At 43.1% G+C, this 16,065-nt stretch overlaps 1 protein-coding gene across 1 annotated transcript in view; it reads left to right on the top strand.

Annotated features, from left to right (window-relative positions):
• F5 (coagulation factor V) overlaps positions 1 to 16,065 on the top strand; it is a 181,297-nt gene that overhangs the window by 120,174 nt on the left and 45,058 nt on the right. Inside the window, exons 15-16 of the mRNA XM_033948697.1 lie at positions 2,286 to 2,525; positions 6,422 to 6,641. Coding sequence (XP_033804588.1) covers positions 2,286 to 2,525; positions 6,422 to 6,641 — 460 coding nt within the window. The remainder of the gene's footprint in view (positions 1 to 2,285; positions 2,526 to 6,421; positions 6,642 to 16,065) is intronic.

Below are 16,065 nucleotides of genomic sequence, written 5' to 3'. Positions count from 1 at the left end.
TTGTTTCAAACAGTTTACAAATTCTAAACAGAAAGATACTGGGAAATACAATAGTTTCTATATTCAGAATAAGATTCCAAGCTATAAAAGCCTCCTCTCTGCAACACACATGAATCTATCTCTTTCTCTATCTATCTCTCTATCCCTTCTCTCTATTTCGGGAACCCGAAGCTTAGATCATCACCCCATCACCCTTTTCTCTCTCTCTGCCTTTCCCTGGAACTTCACGCTTCCTTCTGGACTCTGTAAGGCAGGGAAACTGCTTTGCTCTCTCCTTAATTGTAATGCTTTTCTGTAAGACTATTTCTATAATATATTCTTTATGCAATCACCTCTGGCTGTGTTTCTTATTTGATTCTACTCCTGGTGAATCTTCTGTGAGGGAACTGAACCTGGGACCTGGCGCTTTGTAAGGGATGCCTCTCACGTAACCCCCTACCATTTACAACCCCTCTCAGGTCGCTTCATTGGCTCCCTGTCCATCTCCAAATACAGTTTAAACTCCTCTTGCTGACTTACAAGTGCGTTCGCTCTGAATCCCTCCCATATCTCTCTTCACTTATCTCCCCCTATGCTCCTCCCCGTGATCTCCATTCGTCGGGCGAGCCCCTCTCATCTGTACCCTTCTCTTCCACTGCCAACTCCAGACTCCGTCCCTTCTTTCTTGCGGCGCCATATGCCTGGAACAGACTGCCTGAATCAATACGTCATGCTCCCTCCCTGGCAGCATTCAAATCCAAGCTAAAAGCCCTCTTTTTAAAATCTGTTTTCCACTCCAAACTCCCACTCACTGCTGTCAGATACCTAGACCCACTGTATCATTTCCTCTACCATAATCTCCCCAACTCCAAAATGTCCTGTCTAAATTAAATTGTAAGCTCTTCTGAGCAGGGAAAGATGGGGGGGGTTCAGCTGCGTGGTGGGGCGAGGAGGTGCTCAAGGGTTCTGCACAAGGGATGGGAGGGAAAGATAGAAGCTGGGCAAGGATTCTGCTGCATGAGGGATGGGAGGGAGGGAAGGAAGGAAGGATAGAAGCTGGGAAAGGGTTCTGCTGCACAGGGGGAAGGGAGGGAAGGAAGGATAGAAGCTGGGCAAGGGTTCTTCTACACAGTGGGAGGGGAGGGAGGGGAGGTGAGGAAAGGTGCTGCACATGTGGGAGAGAGAAAGGAAAGAGGAAGAATTGGGGTGAAAGACAGGAAGGGACAGATGATCATGTACATACCCCTAAAATAAGACCTAGTGCATTTTTTGGGCCCAAAATTAATATGACACTGTCTTATTTGGGGGGAAACACGGTAAGTCCATTGTACACATGAGGTGACCATTAAGTTTTAATTGCTCTGGTTTATCTCTTTGGGAGCAGATTATCACACTTCAACCCTTCATTTATTTATTTATTTTCAATACCCACATCTCCCAAATCATTTATCTTCACATTCACCTTGTTGTGTATGCAAACTATCTACACCCATTTTACTTCCCATATTTCATCCTATTTCAATCTCCCCATTGAACCCATGAGGAAGGTGTGTTTTCCGAAACACGGACCGTGTCGGGTCCTGTGTCTTCATATATGAGAACCTTTTTTGGATTGCTATACAATTCCCCCTCCCCATTCGCGTTTCCGCACTCGCGATTTCACATAATCGCAATTTTTTTTTGGGGGGGAGGGGGGAAAAACATATTTTTGCCTTCCCGCCCGGCATCCCGGCGGGACTACGGGAACTCCACACAGCCATTTCCTATTGGCGATCTGCACAGGGCAGGAGCGTAGGAAGATCGCTCCTGCCCCGAAAGCCCGCTAGACCACCAGGTAAGGCCGGGAGGCGTGGGTGGGTCAGAGCCGAATATTCGTGGTATTTCCCTATTCGCGGTCCTGCTCTGCCCCTATCCCCCATGAATAACGAGGGAGATTTTATACCTTGTACATCGCATCTGCAGGTTTTTTTTCCTTGTTTTCATCAGCCTATATAGCCCAACATCAACAAATTTTCAAAAACATAAGCCCTTCAAAAGTTTGTTTTCATCCAGCACCCTCACTGGAAGACTTTTCTCCCATCCCACCTGCCACGGTTGCAAAGTACCAGTAGGGCAGGAGCAGTTCCACTCCCTTTTGCCCTTCCAGATCCTTATTTCAAAATGGTGCCATCCAGACCTGTTTGCCTTGTTCATGAATTTCACTTCAAAGGTAGCACACAGCCCCCTTGCGCTTGTAAGATTTATTTACGGATGGAATTCTAGTCACTATACCTTTGTGAAAGAGGTTTGTTTTCTTGATTTTCAAGGTTCTTTTCAAAAATAATGCCTCTAGACCGTACTCTCTTCATGCCCATGGAGTGTCTTATGAGAAATCCTCGGAGGGGGCCAGCTATGATGATGACTCCCCAGACTGGCTAAAGAAGGATGACTCAGTGCAGCCAGGTGAAACGTACATATACATATGGTATGCAAACAGGCGGTCAGGACCAGGAGAGAATGAGTCTCCCGCCTGTAAGACATGGGCCTATTACTCTGCTGTTAACCCAGTAAGTATTCTATTTGGAGACGTATGAGAAAGCTGTGTTCTAGGTGCATTCAGTTCCCTGTGTTCCCATTGTTCAAAGTGATGGCTAATAAGTTATTGCAGGGTAAACTTGGTTGCAGATGGGAAGGGGTAGGGTTGCCATATTTAAGGATGGGAAAACCCAGATATATGGCCCTGCCCTGTTCTGCCCCCCAGCTCCAACCTGCCCCATTCCACCTCCAGCCTCGCCGCATTCCTCCTCCAACCCCACCCCGAAAAAGCCTCGTCTCTTTTTTGCCAACCTGCAAGCCACGTCTGGAGGGTCTCCAGCATGCGCGGGTGTGTGTGACCTCATTCACACAGGCTTGCTAAAGACACTCCAGATGCGGCTGGAGCTCGGGGCTTTCCAAATCTCAGACAAACTGCCGGATTTTGGAAAGTGCATCCTGGAACCTGGACAGTCCTCCAGAAAGAAGACATGTCCGGATTTTCCCGGATGTCTGGTAACCCTAGGAAGGGGAAACTAACAGCTGCTCAGACACTCAACCTGCTGTTTCACTGAAGAGTTTCTTCTATAATAAAAAAATAATTTTTAAGTGCCTTTCCAAAATCTGCTCAGTTAGGTCCTTGCCCAAAAGTGTTTACAATCTAAATGGATACCCAAGGCAATGAGAAATAAAGCGACTTGCCTAAGCTCACAAGAAGTGTTAGGGGGAAATGAGATTTGAACGCTGTTTTCCCTGGGTCTCAGTCCATTACTATAATCACTAGGTCACTTTTGCCTAAAACAGACTGTAGTGACATACAAACAGACCCAATAGCTTTCAATGATGGTCCTCAGTTGGTTAATGTAATCGGAATTCAGAGCATCAAAGTCGTGGTGATCCATGCCAGGCATTCTCCATCCAGTTCTCAGAACCCATTCAGTCAGTCCAATTTTCAGGATCTTAAGATATGTTTGTGCATGCTACATGCGTTTACGTTTCATGCATGCTCATTTAGGATACCCTGAAAACTAGATTGGCTGATTAGATCCCAAGGACTGGGTGGAGAATGCCTGATTTAACACATCTTTCCAAAAATACTAAGACTAGGAGGCATGGATAAAGCTACTAAGTAGTAGATGTAAAACAAAATGGAGAAAATATTTCTTCACACAACATGTAATTAAACTCTGGAATTCGTTGCCAGAGAGTGTGGTGAAATGTTAGCTTAGCAGGGTTTAAAAAAGGTTTGGATAATTTCCTAGAAGAGAAATCTATAGGCCATTATTGAGATGGCTTGGGGCAATCCACTGCTCATGCCTAGGATAAGCAGCATAAAATCTATTGTTTTTTTTCTGCTTGGGATCTAGCTAGGTACTTGGGACCTGGCTTGGCCTCTGTTGGAAACAGGATACTGGGCTTAATGGATCTTCGGTCTGTTCCAGTCCGGCAGTTTTTACGAGATGGAAAACCAGAAGGCAGCTGAACTAAATGAATAAAAATCTTGGGGGTTTCATCTGGTTGCGCTCAGCATTTTGCTGACTGCCGCTGCTGAAATTATGCCCGGAAATTCAATGCCAGGCCTTGTCCAGGCTTCAGCATTGAATTTTCAGGCTTCTGGAGATAGCTAAAGCATAGCAGATTAATTGCAATATTCAGCACTTAACCAGCTATGGGGCACCATATAAGTAGGACCGTGTAAAGATAGGACTGATTTTTATGCAGTCCTATTTATGCGATTACCTTGGCCTGTTAAGTGCCGAATATGGCACTTAACCTACCAAGTTTATGTTTATTGAAAGCTTCTATGCCGCTACTAATGACTGGGGAGTCAATTCAGAGCGGTTTACAGGAGCTTCTGTAATGGTATTACAATATAGAGTTAGTGGCCTAAGGGATCTGGCCAATCGGAGTCTTAGGGTTAGGGAGGCCTGAGATTCCAATTGGCCCAGATGCCTAAGGCCCTTCCTAGGGGCAGAGCCAGAGCCATAGGTGCCTGGGCCAATCAGGGCCTTAGACCCCCACCCTGGTGCATCTAGAATGCACCGGGAAGGGGATGGCCTGCTGTTCTGTGGAGGCGGGCTTGTCGGGCCCTCCGGTCAGCCTGCGAAAAATAGGTATGGGAGGGTCCTGGTGGGTTTAGAGGGATTGGAGGAGGGGCATTTCATCGGGTGAGGGTCCAGCAGGAGGGACTGGGCATCCTTCTTGCCGGGGATGTTGCAGGGGGTGCCAGAAGGAGGGATTGGGCATCTCTCTTGCTGGGGATGTTGCAGAGGGTACCGGCAGGAGGGATTGGACATCCCTCCTGCCGGGGATTGCTTTGGGGGTGCTTGCAAGAGGGACTGGGCATCCCTCCTGCCGGGTATTGTTTTGGGGGTGGCGGCAGGAGGGATGCCCAGTCCCTCTTGCCAGCATCCCTCCTGCCATGGACAATGTGGGGGGGTTCAGGGGTGGCGTGGGAGAGAGTGTGCATCTCTCCTGCCAGCCAACTTGCAGTGGGGTTCAGGGGTTCCCTGCTGTGGCTGCTCAGCTGATCGTAGCAGGGAGAGTTCCTCGCTGTGATCAGTTCAGCGGCCGCATCTATTTGAAACGTAGGCCAGCGTTTCAATGGCCTACATTTCAGGTGCCTATTGCAGCCCTAGGGAGATGCCTAGGTCTGGTTACGCTCACCTGAGGCTACTTCCAGCCAAAATCACACCCACGCCCAGCCTTGAGCAAGCTTAAGCGTCCTTAGGCGCCTCCCTGACCTTGTAGGCGGCCTGCCTTGGTTTGGGGTTGGGGTTTTTTTTTCCAGAAAATGTGCATTCCAATTGGCTGGTTAGACAGCCGTAGGACACCTACCGTTGCCTACAATTGGGATGCCATTTATATAATATGCACCTAAGGGCCTGATTCTATAAACAGCACCTGACTCCTAGGCGTTGGTCAGTACAGTTGTCAACCAGCGCCGTTTATAGAATCATACTTAGAGGTGCTTAAGCAGACTTTGGCGTCGCTAGGCATCCTAGTGGTAGACGCCATTATATTAGGCCAGGCTTTTGCTGGCCTAATATACCGGTTCATAGTCATTCGCACGTGAAACTTCAGCGCGCCGGCATTGCAGCACGGACAATTCGGCGCAAGACCCAGCACGCCGCCTAAAAAGTTACTTTTAAAGAGCTCCGACGCGGGGTGTGAGGGGGGAACCCCCCCCAGTTTACTTCATACTCTTCGCACTGCTGCGGAGGGGGGGGCTTGGGGGGAGTTGGAACCCTCCACTATAGAGTAAACTTAACTTTTTCCAGATTTTTTAGGAAAAAGTTAAGTTTTCTCTATAATGTGGGGGGTTGCACCCCCCACGCCCCCACCCTCCCCCAACGGCAGCGCAAAGAGTATGAAGTAAAATGGGGAGATTCCTCCCCATGCCCCCCGTCGGAGCTCTTTAATAGTACCTTTTTCGGTGGCGCACTGGGGTCTTGCGCCGAATTGTCGGCACTGCAATGTTGGCGTGCTGAAGTCTCGCATGCTTTTGTCCCGTCACCAAAATACCAGTGCCTAATGTGGTTGCCTATTGACACCTAAGTTAATCACACCTCCGCCCCTAACCATGCCTACTTTTCAGGCAGATGTCATTAGACACGCGGTATTTCGTATCCAACTTCAATTGTTTTTAAAATTTTTTAATTGTTTTTTAATGGTGTGGTCAATTACCATGCCAATTAAACCAAATAAGAAAAATTAAGTTCCACCTCTAGGTGCCCTCGCTGTTAATGCAATCAGGCCTTAACCGGTTAAGTACAGCTGAAAATGATTGGTTAGCCCTGGACAGGTGATTTAGCCATCCAGGACCTGTTTCTGGCCAGTTAAATTGCTTTGCATATCACCTCCCTTCTTTTTAATTTTCTGAAGGCTTTGAGGCTATGTAATTTTGAGTTGCTCTGTTGTGCTCTTCCAGGAGAAGGATATCCATTCTGGCTTGATAGGCCCACTGTTAATCTGTAGAAGTGGAACACTCGACCAGGATAGCTACAGGCCGCAAGATGCCCGCGAGTTCACATTGCTGTTTATGACCTTTGATGAAACGAAAAGCTGGTACTTTGAGAAATATCCCAAAAAGACTTGCACAGAGACCTCCAGGACACCATCAGATGCATTCGGGTGCCATAAGTTTCATGGTAATATATTTAATCTGAAATGTCTTGTTGTGTTTTGCAAGCAAGAGCAAAAGTGGAAATGTCCAATCAGAATGGTGCACAAAAAGTGTCTTTCAACTCATCTGATAAATCCAAATGTCTTTATTCATCCAAAATAACTCATTCATCCAAAGTAACTCAATGACTCGACATGATCATGTTTCGGCCACCCAGCCTGCATCAGGAGTCTATAAATTATATACATAAATAATAATTATTAAATAAACATAATCATGTATAAAAACAAAAACAACAAATGTTAAAAATATGAATGATATTATATAGAAAATATTATGTGTAAAGTATTTTGTAAAAGAACAGCAAAGAATACCAAACAATGAACACATATAAAGACCAGCATGGTTAAAAATAAAGACCTATCCATATCAGTACAGATTATAAAAACCATAAAAGGCTTTATACAAAATATAAATTGACCAAATATATAGTAACTCTACATAAATAATACGCTAAAAAGATATAACTAATCATGCTTACATGAAAATTGCATTGAAACTATTGATTATCAACCAATAAAAAATACACAATGAAAATACTCTCTATCTTATTGAATCCATAGGTTATTTATTATATTTTCATTGTGTATTTTTATTGGTTGATAATAGTTTCAATGCAATTTTCATGTAAGCATGATTAGTTATATCTTTTTAGCGTATTATTTATGTAGAGTTACTATATATTTGGTCAATTTATATTTTGTATAAAGCCTTTTATGGTTTTTATAATCTGTACTGATATGGATAGGTCTTTATTTTTAACCATGCTGGTCTTTATATGTGAACAAAAGGCTTCCAGATAAATAAGTCTTTATAGAAGGATGAATCATAAACAGTACTCTCAAGGGCTGTTATAGTTCAAACCTCCCTTGTACACCTCCTATTTCAATGTGGTTTTGTCTGGAAATTTCCCAGGCCCTCAGCGGTGCCACCATGGGTTCAATAAGCTATCATGACCCATGGATTTATGCCCCTAATCGTCATCGGGCACCTGGTATGAAAATATTTTGTCAATGTTTATAATTTTTTCAATGAATAAGTTAAATAATTTAAATGCTTTAAATATTTAAATAGTACATGCTATGCACTTAGCTTAGCTTGGGTGGTTAGCCTAGAGGGACAGAATCGCCAACATGTTTCACCCCGTTAAGGTTTCCTCAGGGCAATATCCCTCATAACTATACACTCAACACGACGCAGCCACCCGTAATATGATCCATATTACGGGTGGCTGCGTCGTGTTGAGTGTATAGTTATGAGGGATATTGCCCTGAGGAAACCTTAACAGGGTGAAATATGTTGGCGATTCTGTCCCTCTAGGCCAGCGATGGCGAACCTATGGCACGCGTGCCAGCTGTGGCACGCGAAGGCCTTGCAGCTGGCACGCGGGAAGGTCCGCAATTAAGATATTTGGGGAATCGCAGTCACTTCTCCAATACATCAAGACTACAAATAAAACATCTCTTCTTAGTCCTCTGCTGTCACATAAACCTCCAGCTCACTAAGGTTGGACATTGCTGAGCTGCCTCTTGTTATCCGGATTTTTCATTGTAAAAAGCGCGGACCCCGTGGTTTGGTTTTATTGATAAGCGCTTGTCATTTTTGTTTCAAAGGTGAGAGTCTGTCATTGCTTTTATAGAACATTAAAGTTTGAACATATCGTACGATTATCTTTCCTGTGCATCTTCCTTTAAATTACATTGTGCTTCTGCATTTTAGCCCTGCCCCTGGACTTCAATGGGCGGGGCCTGCGTGAGGTCATATGATTGGGCTGCTCAACCTAAAATGCCCGAGCCTATTTTTTGTCCCAGTCCGGCCCTGCCTGGTAATGTGTTCCTCGCGGCTGCCTGAACCGCAGCGGGGCTGTGAGAAGCAAAGTCTCACTCCCCGCCTCCACCTTTGAACCCACCCAGGTACTCGCCTACAGCACTGAGCGTTCTTCTGTCACGCCCTCCCACCCTGGTGGGAGACTTGAGGAGAACAGGAGACGCAATCTGCATTCTACATCATTTATTATTAGGTAAACTTCTACTTTGCCCTACCTGTGCTGCCTAAGTTTAATTGGACCAATAATACTAATGTTAATTATAAACTTACCTGGGCTCCTTTTTAAAAACCTATTAAATTATCTGGCTATTTGTCTAGGTGTCCAGGTTAGGGTTGTACAAGTCCGGTTTTCACCCGGACAGTATATTTTTTGACCAAAATGGATGTCTACAATTAGTAAAATTCCCCAATCACATATTTTTTTATGGAGACGGATTTGTATACAGCACTTCATTAGATTTTTTTTATTATACAAATTTTATCTTTTTGTAGACTTGAAGTCTTGAACAAAGAAAATGAGTACAGCAAAAACAGATAGTGGAAGACCAAGAGGCCTGGACAGAGACATATGGAGTGATTGAATGCAGTGGGAAAGCATTGTGTATTATGTGTAATGAAAGTGTTGTGTCTCGCACATCAAGTGTCAAACGTCACTTTGAGACCAACCATAACAGTGTTGCTGAACTTGGTTTAGCTCAAAGAAAAGAGTTCCTTGTAGGAAAATTAAAGAAATATCACTCCCAGTCTCTTAGTTTTAGCAACTATCTTTCAAAAACTAATCATCTTACAGTTGCCAGCTTTCAAATTTCACTGTGCATGGCAAAACATGGTAAGCCTCTCTCTGATGGAGATTTTATCAAAAAGGCAATTTTGGCTGGGAGTAATTCACTCTTCCATGATTTCCAAAACAAGGATAAAATTGTGCAGCGCATCTCTGAGATGCCGCTAAGCAGAAATACTGCAAAAGATAGGGTTCTGCGAATGGCTGCTGATGTTAGTCAACAGCTTACTTGCGACTTACAAAAAGCACCCTTCTACTCCATGGGCTTGGATGAAAGTACAGATATTACTAACCATGCAAGACTAGCGCTCATTTTGCGTTATGCTACTGGTGACATCATGAGAGAAGAGCTGGTAAAACTGCTGTCTTTGCCTGAAAGAACACAAGGGATAGATATCCACAATGCTGTGATGGAGGCTTTTTCATCACTAGACATAAGTCCAGAAAAAGTGGTTTCAGTTACTAGCGATGGAGCACCTAGCATGGTGGGGACAACATCAGGATTCATTCATTTCTTTGCTAAGGAAACAAAACATCCACTGATTCAATTTCACTGCATAATACATCAAGAGGCTCTCTGCGCCAAAGAAAGCAGCAAAAAACTTGACGATGTCCTCAAAGATGTAACAAAAATGGTGAACTTCATCATGGCGCGTGCTCTTAATTTTTGACAATTTCAAGCCCTTCTTGATGAGGTTCAGGCACAATATAACACTTTACTGATGTACAATAATGTCCGGTGGCTGAGCAGAGGACGAGTGTTATAGAGATTTGTGGCCTGCTTGGAAGAAGTTAGGCTATTTATGAACGAAAAGGGGGAAGACTATCCTCAACTCACCAACATGGCCTGGCTTACCAACCTCATGTTCTTTACAGATTTTACTAACCACTTTAATGTACTAAACAAAAAATTACAAGGCATGGGAAAAACAGCAGAAAGCATGTTTAGTGACATCAAAGCTTTTGAGAGAAAATTGCATGTTTTTGAAAAAGACCTTGAGAGTGGACAGCTAAAATATTTTCCCAACCTAAAAATACATTTGGATAATTCTACAACATTTGTGGACAGTCATAAAAAACACCAGGAAATCCACAAAGCATATTCCACTATTGTAGCCGAAGCAAAGGAGAATTTTAGTAAAAGATTTTCTCAGTTCCTTAAGATGGAGACAACCCTTTCATTTATAACTTCCCCAGAAAAGTCCACATTTGAAGATCTTGATCTTTCCTGCTTACAGTGGTTGGATATTCAAAATTTGGAAATGGAGCTACTGGAATTTCAAGAAAGCTCTATCTGGAAAAGTAAATTCAATGACCTGCGTGCGGCTCTTGAACGTATTGAGTGTGAAAGGGTGACAAATGAAATCACTGCTAGCAGTTCTGAAAATGAAATCCTAAAAGCGTGGAATTCTCTGCCAGACAATTTTAAGTCCATGAAAGCACTTGGGATTGCTCTTCTTACTTTGTTTGGGTCATCCTATGCTTGTGAGCAGCTGTTTTCGGCTTTGAATCATGTAAAATCTGATGCTAGAAACAGATTAACGGATGACATGAGTGCTGCATGTGTTGCTCTGAAATTAACGCACTATGAGCCAAGGATTGACAAGTTATCAGCATGCATGCAACAACAAAAATCACATTAATTTTTTTCAGAGCATGTCCAATGCATATGTTTACATGAAGCAGTGTTTTCAGTTTGCAGTTAAGACACTTTCTAAGTTATTTAAATATTATTTAAAGATGTTATTTAAAAAAGGGACTTTACATGGCACTGTTGTATTCCAATCTGGAATTTCCAATAAAAACGGTTGGTTTAATTGAAAGCTCTTTTGTTTTCTTTACATCATATTATTAGAAATGTAATGATTTAACTATTTTCTAATTTGATTGTAAATTTTACAAAAAAACATGCATAGACTCTTTGGGAATGCACACCGAGTCTTGACACAGTTAACAGTTTTAAGAAGTTTATCTTTTTTTTTACTCAGGATACATTTGACATGTTATGTGAATAATACATTTAAAATATATTGTGTAACTGAATCAAATTCTTCCTAAATTCATTAAATTGAATTAAATCATTAAAACATTATAAATTGCCAATAAATTGAAATGAAAACCAAAGGATTGTGAATCAAATTGATTCTCTGACAATACAAAGATTCCAACCTTTAAAAATGATGTTACATAGTTCAGGCAACTTTATAAAGAGTTTTTAGATACTAAAATCTTGTTATTAAGGTTTAATTGACGTGCTGGCACTTTGAGGAAATTCTTTGGTTTTGTGCGGCAGTTTGGGCACTCGGGCTCAAAAAGGTTAGCCATCACTGCTCTAGGCTAACCACCCAAGCTAAGCTAAGTGCATAGCATGTACTATTTAAATATTTAAAGCATTTAAATTATTTAACTTATTCATTGAAAAATTGAAAAAATTATAAACATTGACAAAATATTTTCATACCAGGTGCCCAATGACGATTAGGGGCATAAATCCATGGGTCATGATAGCTTATTGAACCCATGGTGGCACCGCTGAGGGCCTGGGAAATTTCCAGACAAAACCACATTGAAATAGGAGGTGTACAAGGGAGGTTTGAACTATAACAGCCATTGAGAGTACGGTCTTTATATGTGTTCATTGTTTGGTATTCTTTGCTGTTCTTTTACAATATACTTTACACATAATATTTTCTATATAATATCATTCATATTTTTAACATTTGTTGTTTTTGTTTTTATACATGATTATGTTTATTTAATAATTATTATTTATGTATATAATTTATAGACTCCTGATGCAGGCTGGATGGCCGAAACATGATCATGTCGAGTCATTGAGTTACTTTGGATGAATGAGTTATTTTGGATGAATAAAGACATTTGGATTTATCAGATGAGTTGAAAGACACTTTTTGTGCACCATTCTGATTGGACATTTCCACTTTTGCTCTTGCATGTTTTGTCACAGATGACAGGAACTGCGTAGCCAGAAGACTATTGATGTTCACATAATAATACAGAACCAACCAAAGAAATTGACCCTAAGGCTCCACAGATAGGGCAAAAATCCAAAACAAAACAAGTGTGGAGACTGATGTTGACTTTTTATTGGAGTAGAAGAGTCAATAAAACATCCACAACTTGATATGGAAGACCCAACACGGGCCGTGTTTCGACCTGAAAGTCTTCCTCAGGGGTCCAAGTGTAGTTTCCTCACGGGGGTGTGGGTATACAAATCTTGTCCGAGCGTGGGTGAAAGTTTTCTCTGGTGTTGCCGCTGAGAATAGAAAAAAAAAAAATGATGGTAGATAAAGACCAACATAGTTTTACCTGATCTCTAAATCCTTTTTATGATCCATGCTATGCACATCAGTCCCTTGCATGCTCACGTTCACCGGTCTTTATATTCTCATAAATGGAATTATGTCATCTGACGAAGCCCAACGCGGACAATGACAAGTGTGCTGTTTCTTTAAATCTTTGAGGCAGTGACCCCATCATGTGCGTGCAGGTACCTTTCAACCCGACATCGACACACGGTCTCATGTTTTCCGCGGAGCTGAGAGGCTGATTTTTTTTCAGTCTCTTCTTTGCACATCAAAATTTAGCTATTTTTGTGCCTTCCCATGCATAAGAAAACTCACACCCCATTCACACATCCTCCAATCAAAGAAGTTAAATGGAAAAAACTATATGACGGCCTCCTAGCCACCCAATCAGCAAAACTAGGCAACCAAATCTCCAATCTACTGATAACAACTCCAGACTACAAGACGTTCAGAAAAGAAATAAAGACTGTGGGGCTCATAATCAAAACAGAAAAACATCCAAAAACCGGCCTAAGTCGGCACTTGGATGAACATTTCTAAAAAACGTCCAAGTGCCGATAGTAAAACCGGGTTTTGGACATATTTCTAAACGACCTAGACCTTCATAGTGCCGTTCAACGTCCAAAGCTAAACGGGGCATTTCGGGAGGAGTGTCGAGGGCGGGAGTTGGGCGGGATGGGGGCCGGCTTAGATTTAGTCGTACAGCATGTATAACCGAAAGTTTAACAACGGAGCCTAGACGGAACTTGGATGTTGTGACTTAGACCATGTAAAACATGGTCTAAGTCACAAAAACCCACCTAAACTCACCAGATAAGCACTTCAAACACATAAAACAGACCCCCACACAGTACCCCAGTGATCACCAATCCCCCCCCCACCCCCATAAAAATTTTATTCACAACTTTAAATTTCAGCCTCCAGACCATCATCACCTGGCCGCCTGGCATAGGAAAGCCTAGTTGTCCAGCACAGAGGCGGCTTAAGTCATCTTGGGGGTGGGTTAGGGACCCATAGAGAAGAGGACCCATGCCCATAAGCCCTTGTAATCACTGCATTGATACTTAAACATGTGCACTCCCCTATACACCCCCAAAACCCTTTTTGAGTGGCATATAAGTGGCTCCTGAAGCCATAAGGGCTATTGGGGTGGTAGATAAGTGGGTCTGGAGGTGGTTTGGGGGGCTCACCGTCACCTATAAGGGAGCTGTAGTGAGGAGAAGCCATGGCACCCTTTTTGTGAAGTTCACAGCAGTGCCTGTAAGGTACCCCCACTATTTAGGTGCCATGTCTGGGTGTTCAATCCATCACTTTGCAGACCCCTCCCACGTCCACTAGGACTTGTTCTAGACATTTTGGACTTGGACAGAAAGTTGGACGGAAATGTGGTATAAAGATGGACGATTTAGCGGCTTGGACGATCAGATTGGCAGGACGTATAATTAGACAATTTTCGAAAGTAAAAAAAAAATTGGACGTCTCTTTCGAAAATGTGTCTTAGGCTCTTTTTAACTTTGGACGACTTGCGAGATGGACATAAACGGATTTAGACGTCCCTTTCGATTATGCCCCTCCACGCTCTTCTAGAAATCCCTGACAAAGTCTTAACACCACAAGTACCTTCCTTCCCCCCATCTTCTTCCTGATCCCCAAATCAACCTGACCCTCTTTTTACCCTCTCTAAAAATAACCAGAGATCTTTTATTGTAACCCTCCATCTATTACTCTTGTAATCCGCCTTGAACCTCAAGGTAAAGGTGAAATAGAAATCTCTAATGTAATGTGTAATTTTTCTCTCTTTTCTTCATAACATTTCAATTTTAATATAATTTATCTTTTATTTGAGTTCTGTGAAATTATGACAATGATTTTTGGCCTCCAGGTCCTCCCAAGCTTCTTTCAGTTCTACTAGGCACCAACATTTTTGTGGTTCAATCTTCTCAAGATATCTGGGCTTTAGTTCTACAACACGCACTTCCGAAAGTGGTGTCTTCTTTATTGGAGCCATATGTACCTTTGCATGCTTTAAGATCTCAGTCCAAGAATTTATTGGTTGCTCCTTCCTTGTGTCTCATTTCCAAGGCGACTAGCAGGCCCCAAATTCTATAGGTTGAGGTGCCTGTCACGTCACAATATCCTTTTTTAAAAGTTCGCTTGTACCTAATTCGATCTATACTGCAATGCCACGGAGAACTTGATACAGAATGTAGCGGGATGTGCCCCTGAACAAGGATACGAAACAGGGTATTCTGTAGGGCAATCAGCCAAGGCACCCCCTTAAGGAAATTTTTGAACACTTGCAGACATTATGAGATAAGTTCCCTCTCAAAGTGATTTGTTATTCGCAGCTTGGAAACTCTTTTTTTACTATGATATTTGGGTCTAGTGATTAACACATTATAATTGTAATTTTGATATCTCTCTTTTATATTTGCACTCAGCACTTTTTGGAGTTTAAAAATCTTTTTTTTTATAAAAAAACACGGGTTGACAATAGGGGATGTTTGTGGGTAGACCCGGCAGTGTGCTTCAGGGTGCACATGAATTGTGGATATACCCTGGTGAACCTCCCAATCACTGATAGGAGGTTCCCACAGACAGATTAGCCACCCTTGTATGAATAAATTTTTATTATTTTCCAATATGAACAGTGCAATATAAATATATACATCTGAAACATATCAAACCATTACAAAGCACTTTTGAACTACAGAAATTAAAAGATATCATTACCCCCCAACCCTGTATAACTCAGAAATGTAAACATATATCAAATATATATGCAGTACCCCCCTCTCCTGGATGTGTATGGGAACCAAACCTAATTTAAAAGAGATATCTAATATAATAAAACGGTAAGCCATGCATGCGCACTTCCTATGCGTGCGTCCATTTTCCGTGAGCTGTAGCACACATAGGAAGTGCGCATGCGCGGCTTACGGTCTGGCCTCACGCGAGGCAAGACAAGTGGCATGCGCGCTCTTCCCTGATCTCCACCGCTGCCGGCCGCTAGCACCCCCTGCCCTCCAACGGACTCTTCTCGGCCTTTGTAAGCGGTATAGGAAATGTATAGGCAGACCTACCGCTCCCCCAATTCCCCTTATCTCGGTAGCAGCAGCAACGGTGGCCCGGGCGGTTTTCGCAGCCCTCCATCACCCTATGCAGGATGGGGTTTCGGGAGCCCTGTCACGCCGCCATATGGACAGAGACCTAGGCAATTAGGCGGAAGTGGCGGCCAGTCTCCCCGCTCTCAGGGTTTTTGAGGAGGCAGTGGTTGGGTCGGGAACCAGCTCCCGGGTCAGACGCCGCGGCGGCGCGGATCAAGGCCGAGGTATATGTCCCCTTATTCTAAATCCCCCGGACTCCAGCAGCAGCAGCACCGGCTCCAGTGACGTAGGCAGCACTATAAACACGCTGCTTCGCGGCTTTCTCTGCCGATTTCCTCTGCCGAG

The sequence above is a fragment of the Geotrypetes seraphini genome, chromosome 6 (genome assembly GCF_902459505.1).
Source record: "Geotrypetes seraphini chromosome 6, aGeoSer1.1, whole genome shotgun sequence".
Taxonomy (NCBI): Eukaryota; Metazoa; Chordata; class Amphibia; order Gymnophiona; family Dermophiidae; genus Geotrypetes; species Geotrypetes seraphini.
This window is presented reverse-complemented; position numbering and strand designations above follow the sequence as displayed.